This window comes from Sorex araneus, chromosome 8 (genome assembly GCF_027595985.1).
Source record: "Sorex araneus isolate mSorAra2 chromosome 8, mSorAra2.pri, whole genome shotgun sequence".
NCBI lineage: Eukaryota > Metazoa > Chordata > Mammalia > Eulipotyphla > Soricidae > Sorex > Sorex araneus.
The window spans coordinates 52,658,619-52,683,909 of NC_073309.1; the positions used below are offsets into that span (position 1 = coordinate 52,658,619).

The following is a 25,291-nucleotide window of genomic DNA, read 5'->3' on the forward strand; positions in this document are numbered from 1 at the left end:
AGCTCAGTAAACATGCCTGGGAATGCAAGATTCGGATTTTCTAGACTGAACCTCAGAAGAGCACATAAAGCAGGAGGAAACAACAGAAAATGGGAGAAGGGGTGAAAGTTCCCATGAGGAGGACCCCACTCAGTATGGGCAGATGGAAGGGAGAGGAGGAGTCATACCTGATGGGAAGGAGGCCAAGCACTATGGGGACTTGAAGGCTTGACAGAGGGGCCTGGGGTTCATCCTGGGGGCACAGGGGAGCTAAGAAGGGGGGCAGGGTCATGTGGGAGACTAATAAGGAAAGACTAGAGGTTTGAAGTGCGGCAGTGACCCCAATGTCCCCCCCTTTCCCCAGCTACTCCTACCAGAACACAAAACAAAAGCAAAGGTCCTTTATTTTCAAACACCCCCAGACTCCACATGCCTGGTCAGGAAGGCGCTGCCAGAAGGGGCATGGCCACCATCAGCTGCTGCAGAGAGAGAAAAGGGGGACTCAGCGATTCAGCATCTAGTTCTGAGCCCCCACCTCCTTCAGCCCTGGGGGCCCTGCGCCTCCCCCCCACCAGTGTCCCTGCATCCCTGCACACACCTTTCTCATCCGATGAAAGGCTGCCTTGCTCTTGTCAGAATTGATGCGCAGGGGGATGTGAACATCGAGATGGTAGAGCTGCTGGGGGCCCCCCATCACCAAGCGGTTCTCCCCGATCTCCAGTGACAGTCCCAGGGCTCCGTCCTGGGGATGTGGTGACATCAATCCACTATCCGTTTTGCATATTGGGGTAGTAAGAACAGACCCAGAAGGCTGGAGCGATAGTACAGTGGGTAGGGCATTTGTCTTGCACACGGCCAACCCGGGTTCGATTCCCAGCATCCCATCTGGTCCCTGGAGCACCTCCAGGAGTAATTCCTGAGTGCAAAATCAGGAATAATCCCTGTGCATTGCCGGGTTTGACCCAAAAAGAATAAAAGAAAAAAAAAAAAGAAAAAAGAACAGACCCAGGGGCTGGAGCGATAGCACAGCGGGTAGGGCGTTTGCCTTGCACGCGGCTGACCCGGGTTCGAATCCCAGCATCCCATATGGTCCCCTGAGCACCGCCAGGGGTGATTCCTGAGTGCATGAGCCAGGAGTGACCCCTGTGCTTTGCCGGGTGTGACCCAAAAAAGCAAAAAAAAAAAGAACAGACCCAGAGCAGAGGTCTTGTGTGGGGCCAGCACTGGGTATAAGAGAGTGCACACAGGCTTTGCAAGCAGGAGGCCTGGGCTTGATCCCCTGAACACCCCCAGGAGCGACCCCCCCACCCACCCACTGAGCCAGGAGAGACCCCTGAGGACGAGCAGATGTGGCCCCAAAACAAAAATGCTCAAAAGAGGAGCCAGAGAAATGCACTAAGGTTAAGACTTGCCTTACACATGGTCAACCTCAGTTTGACACCCCCCCCCCACCAAACATCACATAGTCCCCTAAACACCACTGAGAGTGATCCTGAACACAGCTCCCAAGTGCTGTTTGGTATAACCTAAACTTCCCCCTGACCCCCCACCCCCGCACTCTGCCTCCCCCCAAAGAGACTCCTGCGTTGCGAAACTATTTCAAGGGTCTCAAGTCACAAGACAGCACCAAAAGTAGATGAGCAGGAATCAGGCTCACATGTCAACAAGTCCCCTCAAGACATGACCCTGACCCTCCCAGACCCTGATCTGCCTCTCCTGCCAAGTGGCACTCACCAGCTTGGGCAGGTCAATTTCAGCCAGGAGGAGGTCAGGGGCTTCCAGCCAGAGGTTCAGGTGAGGCTTCTCAGGGCTGTGGGAGCACTGGATTAGGAGCAGCCTGGTCTCCACCCATCACCCTATACACGGTTCCCTTTCTTCCTCTCCTAGCAACCCTGCCGCCTCCTCAGGGGATTCCTAGGAGCACTGAAAAGGGATCTGGGGGGTCGTAGAGGCACAGCAATCTGCCTGGCTTGAGTGAGGCTGTGAGTGGACCCCGAGCCACCTCATGCCACTGACTGGGGTACATGCCAGGCATTGCAACTGCGCTGAGCTCCACAGGTATCACAACCAAGTGTGGGCCCCCAAATACCACCACAGTATTCAATTTGAAAAGAGGGGACCAGGGGCTGGATCAATAGCACAGCGGGTAGGGCATTTGCCTTGCACGCGGCTGACCCGGGTTCGAATCCCAGCATCCCATATGGTCCCCTGAGCACGGCCAGGGGTAATTCCTGAGTGCAGAGTCAGGAGTAACCCCTGTGCATCACCAGGTGTGACCCAAAAAGAAAAAGAAAAAAAAAAAAAGAAAGAGGGGACCAATTACAATTCGATCCGGGCACCAAATCATCTCCCAAGCATTGCCTGAGTGATCCCTGAACCCAGAGCCAGAAGTCAGCTCTAAGCACTGCCACAGGCAGTCATAAAAACAAAACAATGAAATAAATAAAAGCGAGGGCATCCTGCCCGGGCGCACCCTTCTTCAGCTACAGGGAGGTCTGGTGCTACCAAGTTGCCCAGCTCCTGGATCCGAGGACGCTGCTGGGAACGGATGTTTTGCTGCGAGATGGAACCCAGGAAAGGCCGATTCTTCAACAAACGCCACTCTGTGAGAAGGGGGATGGGTGTACATCAGGGGGAGAGGGGGTGTCTCCTCTGTTCCCTTCAGGGTGTGCCCAGCAGCCCCACAGACCAAGGCAGTGCTCCCTGCAGAAGTCAGAGACGTGGCCACGCCCCCACACTTGTTACTAGGAAGCCGCCCACCTTGGCCCCGCCCCTCCTGAATATTGACCAATAAAATGTAGTCACACATATTTCTGGCTCCACCCCTCCCAGGCCGCCCAGACAGGAGTCTTTAACCCAGGCTTATAAAGGGGCCTTTTCTCCCTCCCACCCCAACACGTGGTGGTGGTGGTAATGGGGGGGAATGAGTAATCCCGCCAGGCCGCTGCGGGCTGGAGAGATAGTCCAGTAAGTAAGACAGTTTGCCTTACACACGGATGAACCGGGTTCAATCCCCTGCATCTCAGATGCATCCCGAGCACTGCCAGGAGTGATCCCTGGGCTCAGAGCCAGAAGTAACCCCTGAGTATACCGCTAGGTGTAGTGCACTCACCTGAACTCAGCTGCAAGCTGTACTTGTCCTCAAGGCCCTCCCTGGCTATGGTGATGACGAGCTCCCGCAGGAAATCGCTATTCTAGCGGTGAGAGAGGGAGAAGCCATGCGGGCCAGAGCTGCGGGGCAGGGAGAGGCTCCTCCCAAGCCTCCCCGAAGCCCCGCCCCCACCTGCATCCTCCGGTAGAAGTCGCTGTTGACAGCCACATCATAGGCGGTACAACCCTGGCCTTCTGCAGGGAGAGAATGGGCGTGAGCCACCCACTTCACCCCTCTGGGAATATCCCACCACCCAGACCCAGAGGTGGAAAAACTCAGTAATCCCCAGTGACTATCAGGAAGACAGTGCTCTGGGCAGAAGTCCTGGGGCAGGAGCAATAGCACAGCGGGTAGGGCGTTTGCCTTGTATGTGGCCAACCCAGGTCTGATCCCTGGCTCCCATGTGGTTCCCCAAGCCCCGCCAGGAGTAATTCCTGAGTGCAGAGCCAGGAGTGACCCCCAGAAGAAAAAAACAGTATAATTTTTTTTTCCTTTGCTTTTTTTGGACGCACCCAGCAATGCTTAGGGGGCAACTCTTGCCTCCTGCACTCAGGAATTACTTCTGAAAGTGTTTGAGGAACCATATGGAGTGCTAGGGATCAGAACTGAGTTGGCCATATGCAAGGCAAGCGCCCTACCTACTGTACTATGGCTTCAGCCCCATGTCCCTTTAGATTTCTGTAAAAAAGAGCCAGAGAGAGAGAGCACTCAAGGGGCATCTGTAACATCCCAGAGCACTGCAGGGAGCAGTGTCCCTCCCCCCCAAGCACAGAGACAAGAATAGCCCCAAGCCTGACAAAATGTGACCCCCAAAATGAACTATCAAAAAAAATATATAGGGGTTGGAGAGGTAGCACAGTGGGCAGAGCATTTGCCTTATATGTATCTGACATGGGTTTGATCCCTGGCATCCCACATAGACACCCAAGCACCGCAAGGAGTAATTCCTAAGTACAGAGCCAGAAGTAACCCCTTAGGACTGCTGTGTGTGACCAAAACACACACACACACACGAATACAAAGCTGTTGGAGAGATAGTATAGCTGGCAGGTTCAATTCCTGACATCCCATATGGTTCCCCAAGGCCAGCCAGCAGTAAATTTTTGGGACAGATTTCCCCCACCCCACCCCCACAGGGAATACAAAGACAGTGCTGAGATAAGGAAGAGACCCAGGGAAGAAGGCAGAGGATAAAACGGGCACGCTGTCCACATACAAGAGCCAAGAGACCATTTAACAAGAGCAGCTGCCTAGGAGAGGCGCAGGGTGAACTGCCCGCTTGGCTGTGTGGGGGGAACCAAGTCTGCCCCATGCAGCGGATCCTGGATGTGGTTCAAGCAGGAGAAAGACTGTGATAGGGGGTAGGGGAAGGTGTGCAGGATTTCTAGCTTGGGAAAGAGACCTCCGGGCTGGACGCTAGGGTTCTAGGGAAGAAGGGAGAGAGAGGAGCCAGCTTCCTGGGTCTTCTGTAGGAACTGACTTGCATCCAGCTCAGCGTGAGGCTCTCCCAGACTCATGGGGATGCGGAAGCCGGCTTGGTCCTCCTCCAACATCTGAAGCAGCTCATCCTCCGTCAGGTCAGCCGGGGGAGGGATGGAGGGAGAGTGACAGATATTGATGAAAACCTTCCCTTCGGAGGAGCTGGTCTTTACACAGAAACCTAGGCAAAATGGGTTGGTCTGGGCATCTCCACCTGCTGGGTCGAGATCTCCAACCATCCTTCCCCACACTAACCTGCTGACCCGTCCCACTCTGTGAGTCTGTCCCCTTCCCAGCCCCAAATTCTGACATTAAGTCTATCTTGGAGTCTTTGTCTCCGTCTCTGCTCACTCCTATTCTTTCCTAACTCTCCTGGGGTTTTGCAATCTATATCACATCCGACCCCAGACCCCATTATGGTGTTCCCCGCCCCAGTCTCTGTGCCCCTATGTAAGATTCTATCCCTCTATCTTTGGATTTCTGTCTTTCTCACCAGGCTGAGGTTGGATCTTTGTTGAGTCTTGTCTGCTCATCTGGGCTTGCTGGAGCTCCTTGGAGGCCTGTGTGAAGAGAAGTCTCCAGGTTTAACAGCTGTGCTTATCAGATCCCTCAATTTCTCCGCAAGTTGAGCAGTTTTTACATTTACGTGTGTCTCTTTGCTCCTCTGCAGAATCCTTAGCACCCCAATTTCTCATTTCCAGAATTTATGTAGCTAAGTAACTACATTTCCCAGGGGCCCCGTTGCCTCCCAGTGCATCATGGGAGCTGTAGTCCAGTCTCCCATGATGCAGACGCACGCAATCCCGCAAATACTCAAGACCCAAAAGGACCTGAGAAGCCACTCAATCCGCACCTGCAGCAGTAGTTCCTCGAAACGTGCCGTCTCAGTGTCCGCTGCCTCAGCTTCGCTCAGCTCCGGCACTAGCAGCTTCGAGTCCGCCATGGCCCTGACCAAGAAACCTCGGCGTCCCCAGCAACTCTATCCCGGGGGAACCCACGCTGGGATCCGATCACTAGGGCCTACTCCCAACACTCAATTCTTCTGTTCGCAAACCTAAAAACTTGGCCAGAGACAGATTCCACCCTGGACAGTTACCGTCCTCAATTCTATTGGGAGATAGTGGCTCTACAGTAATTCTATCGCGCTAACGTGCCGAAAGCCTACAGACCAGCCACATTTCCGGTCTGTATTCCAGAGTCGGGGAAGACACACTTCCGTCCTGCTTTAACCCTGATTCGTCAGTCTTGCGCCGCCTACTTTTGGATAACAACCAATCATAGATGAGATTCTAATTTCAGCCTGTTACAGCAACCAACCAAAACCAAAGACTGAGGTTTTAGATTCCCTAAATCCCACAGTTCCTTCATCGATTGCACACTACCAGATCTGGGCGATAGTAAAAGGATCAGGGAGCCTGGACTCGCAACCACCGACCACCGCGAAGGTTGCAGGACCTAGCAGCGTCCGAAACTGCTACTTTCCAAATGTTATTCAGTACCCGCCCTAAAATTCTATCAACCATAGCTGTCCCAGAGTTAGATTCGACTTTAGTGTATTTGGGGCTGAAAGTTATTCCTGTCTCCAACAGGTGCGGGGCGGCTGGAAATCGCCAGTGTACAGACTTTCCTAAATCTGGCTCCCCTGCGCCCCAACATCCACACTTTCTCCCTGTGACCCCGTTCTGAGGACTACGCATGCTCCGAACCACACTACCCAAAGAGAGCCAGTGGGCAGGGCCAGCGGGCCCCGAAGCGGTTTAACTCCCGTAGCCCCACCCTTTGGGCAGGAGGGGTGGTGCCGCCCTTTGGACCTCAAGGTTTCCCGGGGCAGAGCGCTTCGCAGTCCTTGGTGGGAAGCAGCCCGGCAGGCGATGGCTGCTACGCGTGTAGAGTCCCGCGCCAGGGAGATCTTCACCTCGGTGGAGTACGGACCGGCCCCGGAGAGTCACGCATGCGCACTGGTGAGGGTTTCCCCCGTTTCATCCCTCCGGCGGGTTCCCGCGCCGACTCCCGTGATCCACCGCGGCGGGCCCGCCCTCCGGGAGCCGCGATTCGCGCCACGAGGAGCACACCCCGTGGAGCGGTCGCTGCCGTTGTCCCTTTGCCCCTGGTGATCGTCCGCATTTCCTGAACTCTCTCGTGGCCTTTCCCCAGTTCTTCAGGACCCCCTCGCGGCACTCAGAATTCCCACGGGTTTTGGGGGTTCTACCAGAGATTCTCAGAACGGATCCCCTTCTCCCAACTCCCCATAATTTTTCAAGATATCCTGTGGCACCCATGATCCCCCGTCACCCCCCCAATTCCTTTGGGCCTCCCGTAGTCACCCGGAGACCTCAGGTCCCCGCCATACTGTTCTGAGATTTCGTGGGGAATTCTCGGAACCCTAAAATACATCCGAGTTCGCTGTAATTCCCTACAGCCTTCAGGATCTCCTGAGCTTCCTGTGATCAGAGACCGACATCTTTCAGAATGTCCTGGGGCTCCCATGGTTCTTCAGGGTGTCCCCTCCCCCAAATCCAGATAAGTTCTCTGCCTATAACTGGCAGAGAACTTCAGAACCACTCCAAGACTGCTAGGGGACAGTCCTGAGCGTTCCCCATAACTCATAGGCTTCCTGGGATTCAGTAAGGTTCTTGGAATTTACTTTTTTTAGCGGGGGTGGGGTGGGAGGGGTGGACCAAAACTTGGCGATGCTCAGGGGTTACTCCTGGCTCTGCACTCAGGAATTACTCCTAGTCGGGTAGAGGGAACCATACGGGGTGCCAGATATTGAATCCAGATCAACCCAAGACAAGTGCCTTCCTCTGGGGCCGGAGCGATAGCACAGCGGTAGGGTGTTTGCCTTGCACGCGGCCAACCCGGGTTCGATCCCCGGCATCCCATATGGTCCTCCAAGCACCGCCAGGAGTAATTCCTGAGTGCAAAGCCAGGAGTTACCCCTGAGCATCGCTGGGTGTGACCCAAAAAAAAGCAAAAACAAAACAAACAAACAAACAAAAAAAAGACAAGTGCCTTCCTCACTGTACTATTGTTCCAGCCCAAGGTTCTTGGGATTATCTGTACTTCCCCAGGCCCTTCCAGATTGCTGTGGGTTCTCCCACAGCGCCTTGTAGCAGGAGAAACCTGGGTCTACTGTGAGAGCTGAGGAGGCCACCACAGTGGCCCAAGAGAAAAACGTGTATCCAGAAGGGAAGGAGACAGGCAAGAGGAACCCGGTTTGAGGAACCGCTGAAGCGGCACAACTGCTGGAGTCAGCACGTGGGGAAGGCCTCTGAGATGGGTTCCCACTTTCACACGGGTTCCAGGGTCCTGCGAACAACGTGGGCAGGAGACAAGGACTCAGGTCTGGAGACAGGGACTTTGTAGCGTCTCTCACCCCCGCCCCATGCACACCATGCATTCAAAGAACCCTGGGAGCAAGATGATTATCTGAAATTATAGTGTGGACTCAGCTAAGGTTGAGGGACAAAGTACAGGAGATTCCCACACGTGGACGGTGCTGAAAGCCCGGATTTCTGCTGAGATGATGTGATCACAACTGACATGAGTCCAGCAGCCTCTGGCCTAGCAAAATCTCTTTCCCCAAAGAAGGCTGTGAGGGGCTGGAATGCAGCAGGTAGGGTAATTGCCTTCCATATGGCAAACCCTGGTTTGGTCCTCGGCATTCCATATAGTTGCCTGAGAGCACCGCTAGGAATAATTTCTGAGCGCAGAGCCAGGAGTAAGCCCTGAGCATCTGTGGGAGTGACCCACAAAGGCAAAAAAAAAAAAGAAGAAGAAGAAGAAGGCTGGGAGAGGGCACAACTGACATTTTAATGTGAGTTCGTGTAAACATCCGTGATTCCAGCTTGGAAATAAAATTCCCGAATTTGGCAACCTTTGGCTCTCACTCCATGACATAGATCATCTGGATCTTATCGCCAGGATGGTTTTTTGGACCAGACTTGAGTTCCTGCCTCCAACCAAAATGCTCTGCACTCAAGCGTGGCCTGCTGGGACCCTGGGGAACATTCTTGAAGGGTTTTGTTTTTCTTGGGGTGAAGAGGAGGAGAAATTTATTTTTTGCAAACTTCCACAGAGCACTTAATATCATGAACTCCTGTTTACATAGCATTCTGTTTCAACCATCAACCATCAGCATTTACTCCTAGACTGTACCCCTTGGTTGCACATCCCCCAACTTCTCTGACCATGATGGCAAGGCCAGATGGCACATTCATTTCTCAGAAGTACTTGATCCCTGCTTTGGGACGTCACTGCCTTCCGCTTCCCTCCTTCCCTTTTCCAGCTGTCTCCTGAGTGACCTTGCCCCCGAGGGCCTTAAATCTGGGGGCTGAAGCGATGGTACAGCGGGGACGGCATTTGCCTTACATGGGGCCAACCCGTTTGATCCCTAGCATCCTATATGGTCCCCTGAGCACTGCCAGGAGTAATTCCTGAGTGCAGAGCCAAGAGTAACCCCTAAGCATTGTTATGCAAGACCCACAAGAGCTAAATAAATAAAAACTGGGGACCTCCAGTTGACCATTTCACTTTTTCCACTTTATTTTTTATTTTTGCTCCCTTCCCCCTTCACTTATTTGTTTCATTATTGTTGCAATGGTGATTTGGCTGTGGTGCTTGCAGTGGGGTGGGGAGGGCATGAGTGAAGGTGCCTTGCTCCCTACCTTAGTGTGGTGCTCCCCAACTTGGTGTGGTGCTCCCCAAGCTCTGTACCCTTTTTTTAGTGGTGCACGGGCACACAAAGGGTTGGAGTCTGAGTCGAGACACACAGTTATTCTAGGAGTGCTCACTGGTAGTCCCGGAAGCCCTCGCACATCTTTTTTAGTTGGGGTGCTCTCTGGGTCGTGCACTCCTTTTGTGGTGCCACTCCATACCTGCTTGCAGAGCAATGAGGCATCAACTTGCAGTGCCAGGGGTTGTAGCCAGGAGCTGCCAGGCTCACGTGACAGAGCTCTTGACAGCTTGCTCAGTGTATGTGGGCCACTGGGGATTTGAACTCCAGACCATACGCTTATGAGGAAGGCGCTTGAGACGCCTGCACTGTTTCTCCAGCCAGAAACACTTCACTTTCATGCAAACTGAATCAGAGACACTGGCATGAAGCAGGCCAAGAGTAGAGAGGGTTTATAGATGGGGAGAAGGAGGAAGTGTGATTTGCATTTAGCCATGACTTAGGGAGACAGGGTTGAGGGAGAGGAAATTTGGGAGCAGAAATAGAGATGCAGATGTGGCCCAAAAGCAAAAACAAGCAAAAAAAGGAGAGATGTAGTGACACTGACAAAACTTTTCTTCTTCTCCCATCTTCTCTTTTTTTCCCCCCACTCAGTTTTTGGCCCACACCCAGCAGTGCTCAGCACTTACTCCTGGCTTTGCATTCAGGGATCACCCTTGGAAGACCATATGTGGTGCTGGGGATCAAACCCCAGGCTACTATGTGCAAGACAAGTGTTTTCGGGGCTGGAGCGATAGCACACCAGGGAGGGCGTTTGCCTTGCACACGGCCAACCCGGGTTCGATTCCCAGCATCCCATATGGTCTCGTGAGCACCGCCAGGAGTAATTCCTGAGTGCATGAGACAGGAATAACCGCTGAGCATTGCTGGGTGTGACCACAAAAGGCGGAAAAAAAAAAAAGACAAGTGTTTTCTCCATATTGTATTATTTCTTTGACTGTGCAGAATTTTTTTTTTTGGTAGGGTGGGCCACACCCAGCAATGCTCAGGGCTTACTCCTGGCTCTGCACTCAGAAATCATTCCTGGTGGTGCTTGGGGACCATATGGGATGCCAGTGATCAAACTCGGTCAGCCATGTGCAAGGCAGGGGCCCACCTCACTGTATCCTCATACTGGCCCCAATGGCAGATCTCCTTAAGTCGCCTTCTGTGAGCATTGGCTTGGATTGATTTGTGGAATCTCACCAGGGTCCACCCACTCCCCACCTTCCGTAGCTTTGGCCTCAGCTTAGTGGCCTCAACAAAGAAGTACCCACAGAGTACAGATTTTAACCCCAAGATCCTAACTCCAAGAACCCCACATTTAGCTGCCTCTGTGCAGTGCCCCTTCACCCCATCTCTGGCTCATCTATGCTTGGCCTGTGTGGGCCACCTTACCCGTGTGGTGTAACTTAGGTGAATGTGGAACCCTCCAGGCTTCAAAGTTCCACCATCCAGGGCCAAAGCAATAGTACAGCAAGTGGGGCATTTGCCTGACACATAGCTGACCCAGGTTCAAATCCTCAGTATCCCATATGGTACCCTGAGCGCTGTCAGAAGTGATTCCTGAGTGCAGAGCCAGGAGTAACCTCTGAGCACCCCCTGGTGTGACCCAAAAAGCCATAAACAACAAAAACAACAACAAAGTTCCGCCTCCCAGGAAGGACCTCATTCCCAGAGTGTGGACTTTGTCTCTGAGACTACAGCTGAAGTGTAGGAGGTTTCCCCCAGAACTACCAGCGCCACCCAGGGCGCGTCCCCGGGAGGAGATTCCTGGCCTCCCAGTTAGAAAGGCAGTTTCCCATCTACTCTTCCAAACCCAATGGTGAGAGCTCAGTGTTGGCCAAAAAATAGGTGAGTGGCTCTCCTGGAAGTAACAGAGTTGCCCAGAGGACCCGAGATATAGGCTCAAAAGAACCTAGTTAGATGTCCACATTGAAACCTCTCGAGAGAATGTTCGCTAGCAGCGAAAGGGCAGAAAAGGCTGGAATAACAGTACACAGGGGTCTGGAGCAATCACACAGCGGGTAGGGTGTTTGCCTTGCATGCGGCCGAACCCGGGTTTGATTCCCAGCATCCCATATGGTCCCCTGAGCACCGCCAGGGGAAATTCCTGAGTGCAGAGTCAGGAGTAACCCCTGTGCATCGCTGGGTGTGACCCAAAAAGAAAAAAAATAGTACACAGGTAAATCGTTTGCCTTGCACACAGCCAACCCGGGTCCCACCCTCCACAGACACCTCCAGGAATGATCCCTGAGTACAGAACCAGGAGTAAGTCCTGAGCACAGCTGGGCGTAGCCTCAGAACTTCACCCCAGGGCCAGAGCGATAGCACAGCGGGGAGGGCTTTGCCTTGCATTGGTCACCTGGGTTCAATCCCTGGCATCCCATATGGTCCCCTGAGCACCGCCAGGAGTAACTTCTGAGTGCAGAGCCAGGACTAACCCCTGAGTATTGCCGGGTGTGACCCAAAAAGAAAAGAAAAAAAGAAAAAAAAAAACAACTCCACCCCACTGAAAAAGAAAAAGGGTAGAAACACCCCAAATGTCACCCAACCAAATGTGATTGACTTAGATTTTGGAATTTGGTAGGACCATAAAAAAATGAACTTCTGGGCCTGGAGCAATAGCACAGCAGGTAGGGCGTTTGCCTTGTATGCAGCCGACCCGGGTTCGATTCCCGGCATCCCATATGGTCCCCTGAGCACCTCCAGGGGTAATTCCTGAGTGCGGAGCCAGGAATAACCCCTGTGCATCTCCAGGTGTGACCCAAAAAGCAAAAAAAAAAAAAAAAGTTTCTAGGGACTTTCTGGTACAGGAGTTAAGGCACATGCGTAAATTAACATATAGGTGACCTGGGTTCTATCCCTGACACCACATGGTCCCATCGTCACTACTGGGGACATGCTGGGGCTCCCATCACTTCCAGGCATCCTCAGGCCTTCTTCTTGAACTGTCAGCCTGTTTGGGTGAGAATTGCCTAATCAGGATGAGCCACTGAGTATCACTTGGAAGGCCCCAAAATCTCAAAATGAAGAAACAAAATTGTATTTTTAGGTCACACCGGCAATGCACAGGGGTCACTCCTGGCTCTGCACTCAGGAATCACCCCTGGTGGTGCTCAGGGGACCATATGGGATGTTGGGAATCGAACCCGGGTCGGCCGCGTGCAAGGCAAACGCCCTCCCCGCTGTGCTATCACTCCAGCCCCAAGAAACAAAATTTTTATTTTTTGGCTTTTTGGGTCACACCTGGCAATGCTCAGGGGTTATTCCTGGCTCTGCACTCAGGAATTACTCCTGGTGGTGCTCGGGGGACCCTATGGGGTGCAAAGGATCAAACCTGGCTGGTGCCATGCAAGTCAAGCGCCCTTCCTACCGTACTACCACTGCAGCCCTAGGAGCTTCTTTGTCACAAGATTGGAAAGGCAGTGTCTTGGTCATTCTGAAGCCATTTTGTGACCTAGTGCCCTTTAGTCTGGTCGCAGCGCTGGATACCCACCATTCATTGCTATCCAGTGATGCACCGCCAAGCATGGCTCAAAAACACAAAAAGAAGATACTAGAGCGATGGGTCCCCCGGGAGCCTTTCCAGAGGGGCCTGGGTAGGCATTGTGCCACGCCAACTGTTTCCCACACTCCTCACCTACCTGTGTCCCTTCCTCCAGGCCTGGCTGGACACCCAGAACCGCCAACTAGGTCACTATGTGAATGGAAAGTGGCTCAGGCCTGACCGCAGGAGTTCTGTGCCCTGCCAGGACCCGATCACAGGTGTGTGACACTCCCCATTTTCTGTCATTTTCTGATACTCCCCGCTTTTTTCTCCAAGAGGAGACAGAATTCTGATTGAGAATTGAGACTGGGGCTGGAGCGATACCACAGCAGATAGGGCGTTTGCCTTGCACGCGGCCGACCCGGGTTCGATTCCCAGCATCCCATATGGTCCCCTGAGCACAGTCAGGAGTAATTCCTGAGTGCATGAGCCAGGAGTAACCCCTGTGCATTGCCAGGTGTGACCCAAAAAGCAAAAAAAAAAAAGAATTGAGACTGAGAATTCATCTTGATAATGATCATTGATTATGCTGTCCTTTGAAGTCACTCTACTGAATGCATCACCTTGGGACGTGCTGCTCAGACCTAGAGTCCGGAGTGATAGCACAGTGGGTAAGGCATTTGCCTTGCACGTGGCCAACCTGGGTTTGATCCCTGGCGCCCCATATGGTTTCCTGAGCCCACCAGCAGAAAGCCCCAGGCACTGTCATGTGTCTCCCCCAAACAAAACGGTCTTTTAGGGAAACCGGAAGCTGCAGTCTCAGTCCTCCACCTGGATGCTCTCCCCTTCATCTTCCAGGAGAGACCTTGGCCAGCTGCCTCCAGGCCGAGGCCCAGGATGTGGCGGTGGCGGTGGAGGCGGCCAGGACCGAGCTGGAGAATTGGAGATGTCTGTCCGGGGCCCACCGCGCCCAGCACCTGACCAGGTGAGGCAGTTGAGGTCTGGACCCCAGCAGGGTGGTTGGGGGGGGGGTCTTCATTCCCCCAGCATCTGCTTGAGATGGTGGAGCAGAAGCTCTTCCCAACACCCCACAGAAGTAATTGGGAGCTGAGGCACGTATTTCCAGCTGTCTTCGAGTCTTAAGTGGCTCAAACATCTACAGTTGGTCCTTATACCTTGTAGACATGAGGCCCTGGTTTCAATCCCTGGCACCGCCCTCCTGCCCCCCCAAAAATAATATATATATATATATATATACATACATATATATTACTACCCTTGGGCAGAGAAATAGCTCAGTGGATTGAGCTCATTTGGGAAATCCAGGTGTGATTCCTGATAGTCTGGTCCCTTCAGCAATACCAGCTCCACCAGGCATAGCCCCCAAAACAAACCAGACCCCACATTTGACCTTCAGCATTGTAAACAGCCAGATTTTATTCTGCACAGACACTTAATATGGTGCAGACCTGGGGCTGGATTGATAGCACAGCAGGATAGGGTGTTTGCCTTGCACGCGGCCAACACGGTTCGATTCCCAGCATCCCATATGGTCCCCCAAGCACTTCCAGAAGTAATTTCTGAGTGCATGAGCCAGGAGTAACCCCTGTGCATCGCTGGTGTGACCCAAAAGAAAAAAAAAAAATATATATATATATATATGGTGCAGACCTAGGGCTGGAGTGATAATACAGCGGGTAGGACATTTGCCTTGCATCTATCTGGCTGACCTGAGTTCAATCCCTGGCTTCCTGCATGGTCCCCTGAGCCTACCAGGAGTGATCCCTTTGCAGAGAGGATTAAGTCCTGAAAACGACCAGGTGTGCCCAAAAGCAACCCCCTCCCAAAAAAAATGTAGTCCAAGACTGTAAATATAATTTATTTTATTTTTTGTCATTTTATTTATATATTAAATATATTTTTAATTGAATCACAGTGAGATACACAGTTACAAGGTTGTTAATGATTTGGTTTCAGTCATTTCATGTTCCAACACCTGTCCCTTCACCAGTGTACATTTTCCACCACCAATGTGCCCAGTTTCCCTCCTTCTTCCCCCCCCCATGGCAGGGGCAGTCACTCTTACTTCTCTCTCTCTCTCTCTCTCTCTCTCTCTCTTTCTCTCTCTCTCTTTCTCTCTCCTTTTGACTTTTGAGCATTATGGTTTTCAATACAGATACTGAAAGCTTATCATATATCCCTTTACTTATTTTCAACACTCAGTTCTCAGTTCTTATCCAAAGTGATCATTTCCGGGGCTGGAGCGATAGTACAGCAGGTAGGGCGTTTGCCTTGCACGTGGCCAACCCGGGTTCGATTCCCAGCATCCCATATGGTCCCCTGAGCACCGCCAGGAGAGATTCCTGAGTGCAGAGCCAGGAGTAATCCCTGTGCATCCCCAGATGTGACCCAAAAAGCGAAAAAAGAAAAAACCAAAGTGATCATTTCCAACTATCATTATCATAGGGGTCCCTTCTCTATCCTGACTGCCCTTCACCTCCCACTTACTTTTGGCAAATATATTTTTCTCTCCTCTGATGTTTATAGTTCTCTTTTCTCTGGAGGAAGACTTTGATGTGACGATACAGTATATAAGACACAGAACCTGCAAAGGTTGTCCTTGGCCACAGTAGACTAAGGGGAAGTTCAGTTGGAGGGAGTCGGAATGATGTGAAGATTTTGTTTGTTTTAGTTCCGAGACCACAGCCAGTGCTGCTTGTGTGCGGGGTCATTCCTGGCTCTGCTCAGGGGTGACCCCAGTTGTGCTTGAGGGACCCTGTTCAGGGCTGGGGATTCAAACCGGGCTGGCTCTGTACAAGGACAGCACTTTAATCCCTGGACTCTCCCTCCAGCCCCGATGGAGATTTTGAGTGCATGAAAGGTCAGCACAATCTCAAAGTTGTTCAAGGATCAGTGTATTTTCCATAAGTCATGAGAACTAATCATGCTAAAACTTCCATTTCCTTGATTATCTTTGTAGGGATACATTTCTAAGCAGGACATTGGAGCTGGTAGAGCCCAAAAAACACTTTTCCAGGACACAGAGATACCATTTCCCAAAATAAAATAGAGGGGCTGGAGCGATAGCACAAGGGCGTTTGCCTTGCACGCAGCCGACCCGGGTTCGATTCCCAGCATCCCATATGGTCCCCTGAGCACCGCCAGGGTGATTCCTGAGTGCAGAGCCAGGAGTAACCCCTGTGCATCGCCAGGTATGACCCCAAAAAAAAATTTTAAAAGCAAAAAAAAAAGAAATAAATAAAATAGAGATGAAAGCTAGTCTTCCCTGCAAATCTGGGAGTGTCAGTTAACCAAGATACTGTGTGTGTGTGTGTGTGTGTGTGTGTGTGTGTGTGTGTGTGTGTGTGTGTTCCTAAGACTACATTTCGCATAACTCTGGAGCCCCAGGGGCTTCGTGGGAGCTGTAGTTCAACGCATGTGTAACGAGAGTTCTCAGGCTTGGGGACCTGAGAAGTGACCATCAACCTTGCTTTCTCCACAGGCTGTCCAAGGTGATTCAGAAGCACCAGCGGCTGCTCTGGACCTTGGACTCCCTGGTCTCTGGGCGGGCGGTTCGTGAGGTTCGAGACAGAGATGTCCCGCTGGCTCAGCAGCTGCTTCAGTACCATGCAGTCCAGGCACACAGCCAGGAGGAGGCGCTGGCAGGCTGGGAGGCCGTGGGTGAGCAGCCAGGGCTTCCTGCAGCCCTGTCCTCCTTCCTGAGCCAGCCCCAAGAACCCCGTGTTCTTGTTCTTTCAGGGGTCATTGGCGTCATCTTGCCGCCCACGTTCTCCTTCATCGAGATGATGTGGCGGATCTGCCCTGCCCTCGCTGTGGGTAAATGATGGGCTCAGAGTGGAGAGATGTGGGCACCGCATGCAGGAAGCTGGAGTGTGGGCACCGCATGCAGGAGGCCCCGAGTTTGCTCTCGCCCACCACAAAGTGGTGCTAGTTCCTAAGCACCACTGAGGGTGTGCCTCCCCCCAAACAAGCCAACAAAAAGATGGGCTCAGTGTTGATTCCGGGGTCCGGGGGAGGACGGGCCCGGGCTAGAGGCGGAGGTGTGCAGGGCTCGGGATTCCTGAGTCTGAGGGAGGAGGCATCCAAGGGCTGGCAGGATTCCTTGTCTTGAAGGAGGCAGCAAGCAGGCCTGTTTCGAGGGTTGAATGGGCCACGGACTGAGACTCCAGAACCCTTCGCCACCTCCCTTCCAGGCTGCACTGTGGTGGTGCTCACACCCCCAGACTCACCGACACCCTTGCTCCTGGCCCAGCTGGCGGGGGAGCTGGGCACATTCCCAGGGATCCTCAACGTGCTCAGTGGCCCGGCCTCCTTGGGGCCCATCCTGGCCTCCCAGCCCGGAGTCCAGAAGGTGGCCTTCTGCGGGACTGTCGAGGTATCTTCAGGGCAGGAGAAGGACAGGGGAGCCTGGGGGTTGCCGGAAGGCTCTATCCCCAGCCCACTGAGCATGGTGGCGGGGCCCACAGGACGGACGTGCCCTTCGGCGGAGCTTGGCGGGCACAGGGGCGGAGCTGGGACTGACCCTGGGCACTGAGTCTCTGCTGCTGCTGACCGACGCAGCCGACGTGGACTCAGCCGTGGAAGGCGTCGTCGATGCAGCCTGGTCTGACCGCAGCCCAGTAAGGCCCGCACACCCCGGCGTGTCCTCAGACCCTGTCCCTGCTTATTTGGATATTCAGTTCTTCCTGTCCCCAAACTGTCTTTATATGTGATTTTGAATCAGCGACTTTCCGGGACTCCAGCTGTTGCCTGGGGCCTGGGGCCTTGGGCACCTCTGGGGCCTCAGCCACTTCTCCCTGGCCCCATCTGTGGGCACTGAGTTTGCCCGCCTAGATGCCACTCTCCCTTCCAGGGTGGCCTCAGGCTTCTCATCCAGGAGTCCGTATGGGATGACTGCATGAGGCGGCTCCAGGCACGCATGGCACAGCTGAGGGCCGGCCGAGGGCTGGACGGGGCCGTGGACATGGGTGCCCGAGGATCTGCCGCGTGGGATCTGGCGCACCACTACGTGTGTGAGGCCAAGAGCCAGGGGGCACAGGTAAGTAGATGACAGGGACTCTCAGGGAAGTGCTGGACCTCCATGTCTGAGGGAGAAGGAGCTGGGGGTTTGGACTCCTGGGTCTGAGCAAGGAGGCGCTGCGTGGAGATCCCTGGGTCCAAGATAGGAGACGCTGGGCCCAGATGCCAGTCCAAGGGAGGAGGCACTGGGCCTGAACTTTCTTTCTCTTCCCCAGGTGTTCCAGGCTGGTGATGTGCCCTCGGGTAGACCGTTCTTCCCTCCCACCTTGGTCTCTGACCTACCTCCAGCTTCCCCGTGTGCTCAGGCAGAGGTGAGGCCGGTTGCTCCCAAGGGTCCCAGAGATCTTCCGGCCCCCCACGGCCCCTCCAGAGGCCCCTGTGGCTGGGGTGTTGGAGGAAGGGGCTTCCCAGATCTTAGTACCCCGACCCCTTCCAGGTGCCATGGCCTGTGGTGTTGGCCTCCCCATTCCGAACCGCCAAGGAGGCGCTGGCCGTTTCCAATGGGACCCCCCGGGGAGGCAGCGCCAGTGTGTGGAGCGAGCGACTGGGCCAGGCCCTGGAGCTGGGCTACGGGTCAGTGGGCATGGCGGGAGCTCAGCACACAGTTTGGGGGGGTCCCCAAGCAGCAGCTCCTACTCTGATGGCCCCTCCTGCCCCCTAGCCTCCGGATGGGCAGCGTGTGGATCAACGCCCATGGCCTCCGGGACCCCGTAGTGCCCACAGGTGGCTGCAAGGAGAATGGGTCCTCCTGGCATGGAGGCTCAGAGGTGAGGCCCCACCTCTGCCCATCTCCATCCCCTACCCCCTGGGTTACTCACCTGGCACCCTCCTGACGCGGTAACCCATAGGGTCTGTATGAGTATCTGCGGCCCGCGGGCACCTCTGCCTCACTGCCCGTCGTTCCCGAGCATCTGGATTATGACGCTTTTGGCCTCTCAGTACCCTCTACCCTTCCAGTGGGGCCTGAGACGGGGCCCAGGTGAGCTGTGCCAGCCGCACCCCTAGGATGCCTGCGTGGGGCGGGGGGTGGGGGCAATGAGGGGGAAAGCTATGGCTTCTGCCTCTAGGTTGGAGGGGTTTGTGGGAGCCAGCAGGGGACCCCCAAGACCTGAGAATTGCATACTGGGGCTAATGACCTCACCCCCATGCCCTTCAAATATCCCCAATCTGGTGAGAGTTTCAACTTATGGTCTCCCAGAGATCCAGAAGGCCAGGAATTTAGGGTCCCTTAGAGACTCACGGGGGCTGGAGTTTGAGGCCCCAGAGGCTGATGGGAGCAGGAGCTTGGGGGCCCCAGAGGCTCCTGGGAGTAGGAGCTTGAGGGCCCCAGAAGCTCATGGGAGGAAGAGCTTGGGTCCCCAGAGGCTCAGTGGATTGAGGCCCGGGGTCCAAGCATACCCTGGTCCCAGGACCCATCCTCACGCCTTGATCTACTCAGCCCAGCACCCCCTTATGGGCTCTTCGTGGGAGGCCGTTTCCAGGCACCTGGGACCCGGAGCTCGCGGCCCATCTGGGATTCGCAGGGTCACCTCCATAGCTACGTGGCTGAAGGCGGAGCCAAGGATATCCGGGGGGCTGTGGAAGCCGCCCACCAGGCCGCCTCAGGGTAAGTAGGGGGTGGGGAGGATCACTGGGGTCCCTGGAAGGGGACCAGGGGTCCTGGAAGGCTAGTCAGGCATCACCAACGTCTGATGGAATATGGGGTCTATCCTCTGGGGCTGGGTCTTGGGTCTGAGGGAAGAGGCTGGGAGTCTGGGTCCTGGGTCTGAGGGAAGAGGCTGGGGGTCTGGATCCCTGGGTCTGTGGGAGGAGGGACTGGGCCAGCATTGAGACAGCTGGGAGAGCCGCCCCAAGATGCTGACACATCATCGCTCCCCCAGGTGGCTGGGCCGGTCCCCGGAGACACGCAGGGCACTACTCTGGGAGCTGGCAGCGGCCCTGAAGCGCCGGGAGGCGGCGCTGCTCTCCCACTTGGAGCGGCACGGAGTGGGGTCCACGGCCGCCAAGGCTGAGGTGGAGCTGAGCATCAAGCGACTTCGGGCCTGGGGGACCCACGCACAGACCCCAGGGCAGACCCTGCAGGTGAGAGGGGCCATTCACGGAACGGGGGTCGGCACTCTGAAACCAGCCAGGTTGGGAGTTCCAGCCCAGCCCACTGTCTCCCATCACCAGGATCACCCACCAGAGATCTCACTTCTCTGCCCTCAGTTTCCTCATCTGTAGAATAGGCCTCTCACCCATTACCCAGTCCCCAAAAATCAACTGCGTTCATCACAGCCTTGAGTTTTCTTTTCTTCTCTTTTATGGAGCTGGGGATTGGGCACAGGGCATCCCTCATGCAGGGGAGGCTAATGTTCTGCCAAGCTAGATTCCCTGCCCAACTTGTTTTCTTTTTTGGTTTTTGTTTGTTTGTTTGCTTTTTGGGTCACACCCAGCGATGCTCAGGGGTTACTCACAGCGGTGCTCGGGGACCTTATGGGATGCTGGGAATCGAACCCCAGTTGGCCGCATGCAAGGCAAACGCCCTACCCACTGTGCTATTTCTCCAGCCTCCTTTTTTTTTGTTTTTTGAGCCATGCCTACTGGTGCTCCAGCCCAATCCCTGGGCTCCTGCATAGGACAAACTAACAAACAAACCACAAACTTTTGAGCCCAAAACACACACACACACACACACACACACACACACACACACACATATACACACACAAACTCCTCTACACCCTTGGGCTGTTTTCTGTCTGAGTCCTCTCCACATAGAAATTCCTTTTAGGGCCAGAGTGATAGTACAGCAGGGAGGGCATTTGCCTTACATATGACTCTCCAAGGTTGGATCCCCAGCAGCCCCATGCACCAGGAGTAATTCCTAAGTGCAGAGTGCAGGGGCTGGAGCAATTGCATAGCAGGTAGGGCATTTGCCTTGCACTCGGCCAACCCAGGTTCAATTCCCAGCATCCCATATGGTCCCCTGAGCACTGCCAGGAGTAATTCCTGAGTGCAAAGCCAGGAGTAACCCCTGTGCATCTCCGGGTGTGACCCAAAAAGCAATAAATAAATAAATAAATAAATAAATAAGTGCAGAGTGCAGAGCCAGGAGTAACCTCTAAGCATCACGGGGTATGACCCAAAAAGAGAAAAAAAAGGAAGAAATTCCTTTTGTCCTAACAGCGTGTCTCTACAGTAGGCACTATTTTTTTTTCTTTGTTTCATCTTTTTTTTTCTTTTTGGGTCACACCCGGCGATGCACAGGGGTTACTCCTGGCTTTGCACTCAGGAATTACTCCTGGCGGTGCTCAGGGGACCATATGGGATGCTGGGACTCGAACCTGGGTTGGCCGCTTGCAAGGCAAACGCCCTACCCGCTATGCTATCGCTCCAGTCCCAGTAGACGCTATTTTTAACCACTTTTTTTTTTCCTTCGGTGTTCTGGGCCCTGGTGCCGCTCAGGGGACCGTATGTGGTGTGAGGGATCAAACCTGGGTGAGCCAGGAGCAGTCTGAGTGCCTAAAACTCCTGAACTGGGCTGGAGCAATAGCACAGCGGGTAGGGCATTTGCCTTGCACATGACCGACCCGGGTTCTATTCCCAGCATCCCATATGGTCCCCTGAGCACCGCGAGGGGTGATTCCTGAGTTCAGAGCCAGGAGTAACCCCTGTGCATCGCCGGGTGTGACCAAAAAGAAATAAAAAACAAAACATAAAACTCCTGAACTATCTCTCCAGATCCATATGTTCATTTTTGTTTTGGGGGTACACCTGGCAGTGCTCAGGACTTACTCCTGGCTCTGCACTCAGGGATCACTCCTGGTGGGGCTCAGTGGACCCCAGTGTGCCAAGTATTGAACAGGTCAGCAGCATGCAAGGCAAGTGTCCTACCCACTGTGCTATCTCTCTGGCCCCCGTACACTCATTTTTTAATTTTTTAATTTTTTTTTTATGAATCACAGTTACAGACTTACAAACTTCCGTGCTTACATTTCAGTCATACAATGATCAAGTACCCATCCCTTCACCAGTGCCCATTCTCCACCACCAATAATTCCGGTATCCCTCCACCACTCCCACCTCATGCCCCTCTACCCCATCCCACCTCTGTGGCAGGGCATTCCCCGTACACTCATTTTTAAAATAACATTACTGGGGCCAGAGAGAGCCCAAAGGACCAATCACATGCACAATTACCAGCATCACATGATCCCCAGCTACTACCCAGAGAAACCCCCCAGCACCACTGCAAAAAACAAAAAATAGGGGCTGGAGTGATAGCGCAGCAGGTAGGGCGTTTTGCCTTGCACGCGGCCGACCCGGGTTCGATTCCCAGCATCCCATATGGTCTCCTGAGCACCGCCAAGAGTAATTCCTGTACATCACCAGGTGTGACCCAAAAAGAAAAAAATAAATCAATAAAAAAGGGCCAGAGAGATAGGGACAGGAGTAAGCAGTGAACACCACTGGGCTTGACCACCCCAAAAATAAAACAATAACATCAATTGGGGAAACTGAAATTCAGAAAGGTAAAGAACTTGCTCAAGTTCGCACCACCCAGGAGTGGCTGGTATCAGGCCTCAGCTGGTTGCCAGACCTCAGTGGGTTGTATGAGCTGGGGGAGTGACGACTGGGCCGAATGGAGAAAGGGGTGGGTCACCGAGGAGGCTAACAGGAGCTGGGCAAGGCCCACAATTCCCCCCCAGCCCACGATCTCCCACCGTCCTGCAGGTGGCCGAGCTGCGAGGCCCTGTGCTCCAGCTTCGGGAGCCCCTGGGTGTCCTGGCTATCGTGTGCCCGGATGAGGGGGCGCTGCTTGCCTTCGTGTCCCTGCTGGCCCCTGCGCTCGCCTGCGGCAATGCAGTGGTGGTGGTGCCCAGTGGCACCTGCCCCATCCCCGCCTTGGAGATCTGCCAGGTACAATCTCTTGCTCCTCGCAGGAAAGGGGTCCCTGAGCCTCCCATCCCCGCCCCGCACCCAGGCCTTCAGAGAGCCCCACAGCCACTGCCCTCTCAGCTGTGCCCCCTTCCCCGAGGGGCCTGCTTCCTTTTTCTGGCCCTGCCTGACCCATTCTCACTAGGAAATGGCCAACTCGATGCCAGCGGGCCTGGTGAACGTGGTGACTGGAGACCGGGACCACCTGACCCGTTGCCTGGCCCTGCACCAGGACGTCCAAGCCCTGTGGTATTTCGGATCTGCCCAGGTACCCTCTGCTCTGTCCCTTTTTCCCTGTCTTCCACTTCATCCCACCTGCCTCTTCCTGTCCTGGGGAATGAGGCCCCGCCCTCTTACCCACCCCTGTGGCTTAGCAGGGAGACTTCCTGGCAACCAGGTTATGAGGTCCATCCCTTTAGCTTCCTCGTTGTCAAGGAAACATCTCCTTAGCGACAAGGGTCTATGATTCCTCCCCCTCCAAGGACCTCATCTCATTGGACAGCCTGTTGCTAAGAACCACACCCTAGCAACAGAGTAGGAGATCCAGTCTGAGGGCGTCTCAGAGCTCCTGGTCAGCAACCCCTTTGCCTCTGGGCTATTCAGGTGGTGAAGGAGCCCTTGTTCCCAGGGCTGACCTCAGTTTCCCCTGCATCTGGAATTTTCCTTGATAGGAGGAAAGGGTTCCGACCCAGGGACAAGCCTCCTGCAGCCCCTTCTCATGAGTGGCACCTGTTACCAAGGAGGCAGCTGCTTAGCAACCCACCATCGGTAGTCCTGACACCCCCCCTTCCCCATTCCAGGGCTCCCAGTTTGTGGAGTGGGCCTCGGCAGGAAACCTGAAGCCCGTGTGGGTGAGTCGGGGCCACTCAAGGGCCTGGGACGAGGAGGCCCATGGGGCAGGCCCCGAACTGGGGAGGCGGGCCTCACGCACCAAGGCCCTGTGGCTGCCCATGGGAGACTGACGGAGAAGATGCCCCCTGCCCGTGGCACACACCTGGAACCTTCCTCGCTGCCCCTGCCTGTGCCCTCCAATAAACTCTTATCATCTGTGGCTCTGCTTGTTTTGGGACGAGGAAGTGGGGCGCAGCGCGTCTGGTCTGTGAAGGCCATTTTTGTTCTGACAATCAGCAGCCCTGTGTCCTGGCCCTGGACCCAGCTGGTGTTTGGGAGCCTGATAAAGAGATTCAGACCCCAGGCAGGGCCGGGTTCCTGCTCTGTGGTTTTCTCTACCTGGGCATTGATATCATGACACATGTTCACTCCTTGGAAACAAAAGGCCTGGCAAAGGGTCCAGGAAATGGCCTAGCAGCTGGGAACATCTGTTTTGCATTTAAGAGCCCTGGGTTCAAGAGCTGGAGAGAGAAGACTTAGGGGAGGGTGCTTGCTTTGCACCTGCTCTACTTAGATCTCAGACCTCTGCTTCGATCCCTGACACCCTATGTGATCCCCCCAAGAACTGCCAGGAGTCATTCATGAGTACAGAGCCAGGAGTCACCCCCGAGCATTCACCAAGTGTGGCTCAAAAACAAACAAGAAAAAAGCCCATCCTCAGTACCACTAGCCTCCGCCCAAGCCCTGCTCCATCGGTTTTAGGGTCACTCCCAGCTCTCGGAGACCCACTGTTTTATGCAGTTCTTAAACTTGAGGCTCCTGCAGGTGATGAATCCACTTCAGCGCTTTGAGCCACCTCCCGCCCCTGCCGGCGCAGACATCCCTGAATTTTCTTTTTTTTTGGGGGGGCACATACTCGGGGTGCAAGGCTTACTCCTGGCTCTCCACTCAAGGATCATTCCTGGTGGGCTCAGGGGACCCTATGGGGTGCTAGGGATCTAGCCCAAGTCTGTCACATGCAACCTTCATCTTACCCACGCTCCTCTTGCTCTGGCCCCATATCTGTGGGTTTTTTTAGTGATCCGCTGCCATGAGCTATTTCAGCATCGTTGTTTTTGGAAGCTGCCATTCCGGCTGTCTTGGGATAAAGGAGAAATTTCAGGGAGGTTTGGAGTTACCTTACTTAGGAACTTTCCCAGCTTGGGGCCTGCCCACTCGGCCTCCTCATCCCATGGGAAGCAGCATCTCAGGGTGCCCTAGCACACAAGATGCCCTAGAACCACAGTAGCAGGAACCAAAGCAAGACTGTTCTGAGATCTCCTGCTCTCCTGGGCCTTGTGGATGCTGGTCAGCTTCATCCAGATCTTTCCAGCTATGTGACATTAAAAAGCTGCAGTCTTGGTTTCCTTGTCTGTGAAATGGGTTAGTGCCCCAGCTGCATTATACTGACTCAGTGTGTAGGTGGAGAGTACTTCCTGTGCTGAGGTTTGCTTTGATCTTTTGATTACACCCAGTGGCTCTTTGGGGTCACTCCCCAGCAGTGCTTGGGGGATCAGGTGCCAGGAATGGACCTTGGGTGCAAAGCCTCTGAGCCATCTCCCTGCCTGCCTAGGCCCGCCTTGAGCAATGTGTGCTCTCGTGGGCAAATGAGGGCATGCAGTCAGTATTTGACTGGACAGAGGGGATG

The 25,291-nt window shown here is 54.3% G+C and overlaps 2 protein-coding genes across 7 annotated transcripts; one reads left to right on the forward strand and one right to left on the reverse strand.

Annotated features, from left to right (window-relative positions):
• Nucleotides 1-365: 365 nt before the first annotated feature.
• On the reverse strand, nt 366-5,836 carry PIH1D1 (PIH1 domain containing 1). Of its 5 annotated transcripts, none has more exons than XM_055146314.1 (9): nt 5,463-5,836; nt 5,103-5,169; nt 4,611-4,790; nt 3,263-3,324; nt 3,092-3,173; nt 2,453-2,582; nt 1,714-1,789; nt 578-790; nt 366-455 (listed from the first exon to the last, which is right to left on the reverse strand). In XM_055146314.1, exons 1-9 carry the CDS (start codon nt 5,550-5,552, stop codon nt 417-419), a joined length of 939 nt encoding a protein of 312 aa, XP_055002289.1. In that variant the 5' UTR covers nt 5,553-5,836; the 3' UTR covers nt 366-416. The 5 variants fall into 5 exon arrangements, with proteins under 5 accessions (XP_055002289.1, XP_055002287.1, XP_055002291.1 ...); XM_055146312.1 differs by having other exon boundaries at nt 366-458; nt 5,463-5,822; XM_055146316.1 differs by having other exon boundaries at nt 578-746; nt 5,463-5,817.
• Nucleotides 5,837-6,021: 185 nt separating this feature from the next.
• Nucleotides 6,022-23,824, forward strand: ALDH16A1 (aldehyde dehydrogenase 16 family member A1). Of its 2 annotated transcripts, XM_004619833.2 has the most exons (17): nt 6,022-6,570; nt 12,989-13,091; nt 13,672-13,798; nt 16,316-16,494; nt 16,573-16,650; nt 17,028-17,209; nt 17,301-17,453; nt 17,687-17,872; nt 18,069-18,164; nt 18,290-18,426; nt 18,515-18,620; nt 18,702-18,832; nt 19,292-19,459; nt 19,734-19,935; nt 22,570-22,755; nt 22,919-23,041; nt 23,574-23,824. In XM_004619833.2, the coding sequence occupies exons 1-17, from the start codon at nt 6,481-6,483 to the stop codon at nt 23,733-23,735; spliced, it is 2,409 nt and encodes an 802-aa protein (XP_004619890.2). In that variant the 5' UTR covers nt 6,022-6,480; the 3' UTR covers nt 23,736-23,824. The 2 variants fall into 2 exon arrangements, with proteins under 2 accessions (XP_004619890.2, XP_055002286.1); XM_055146311.1 differs by lacking the exon at nt 12,989-13,091 and having other exon boundaries at nt 6,455-6,570.
• The last annotated feature ends 1,467 nt before the right edge of the window (nt 23,825-25,291 follow it).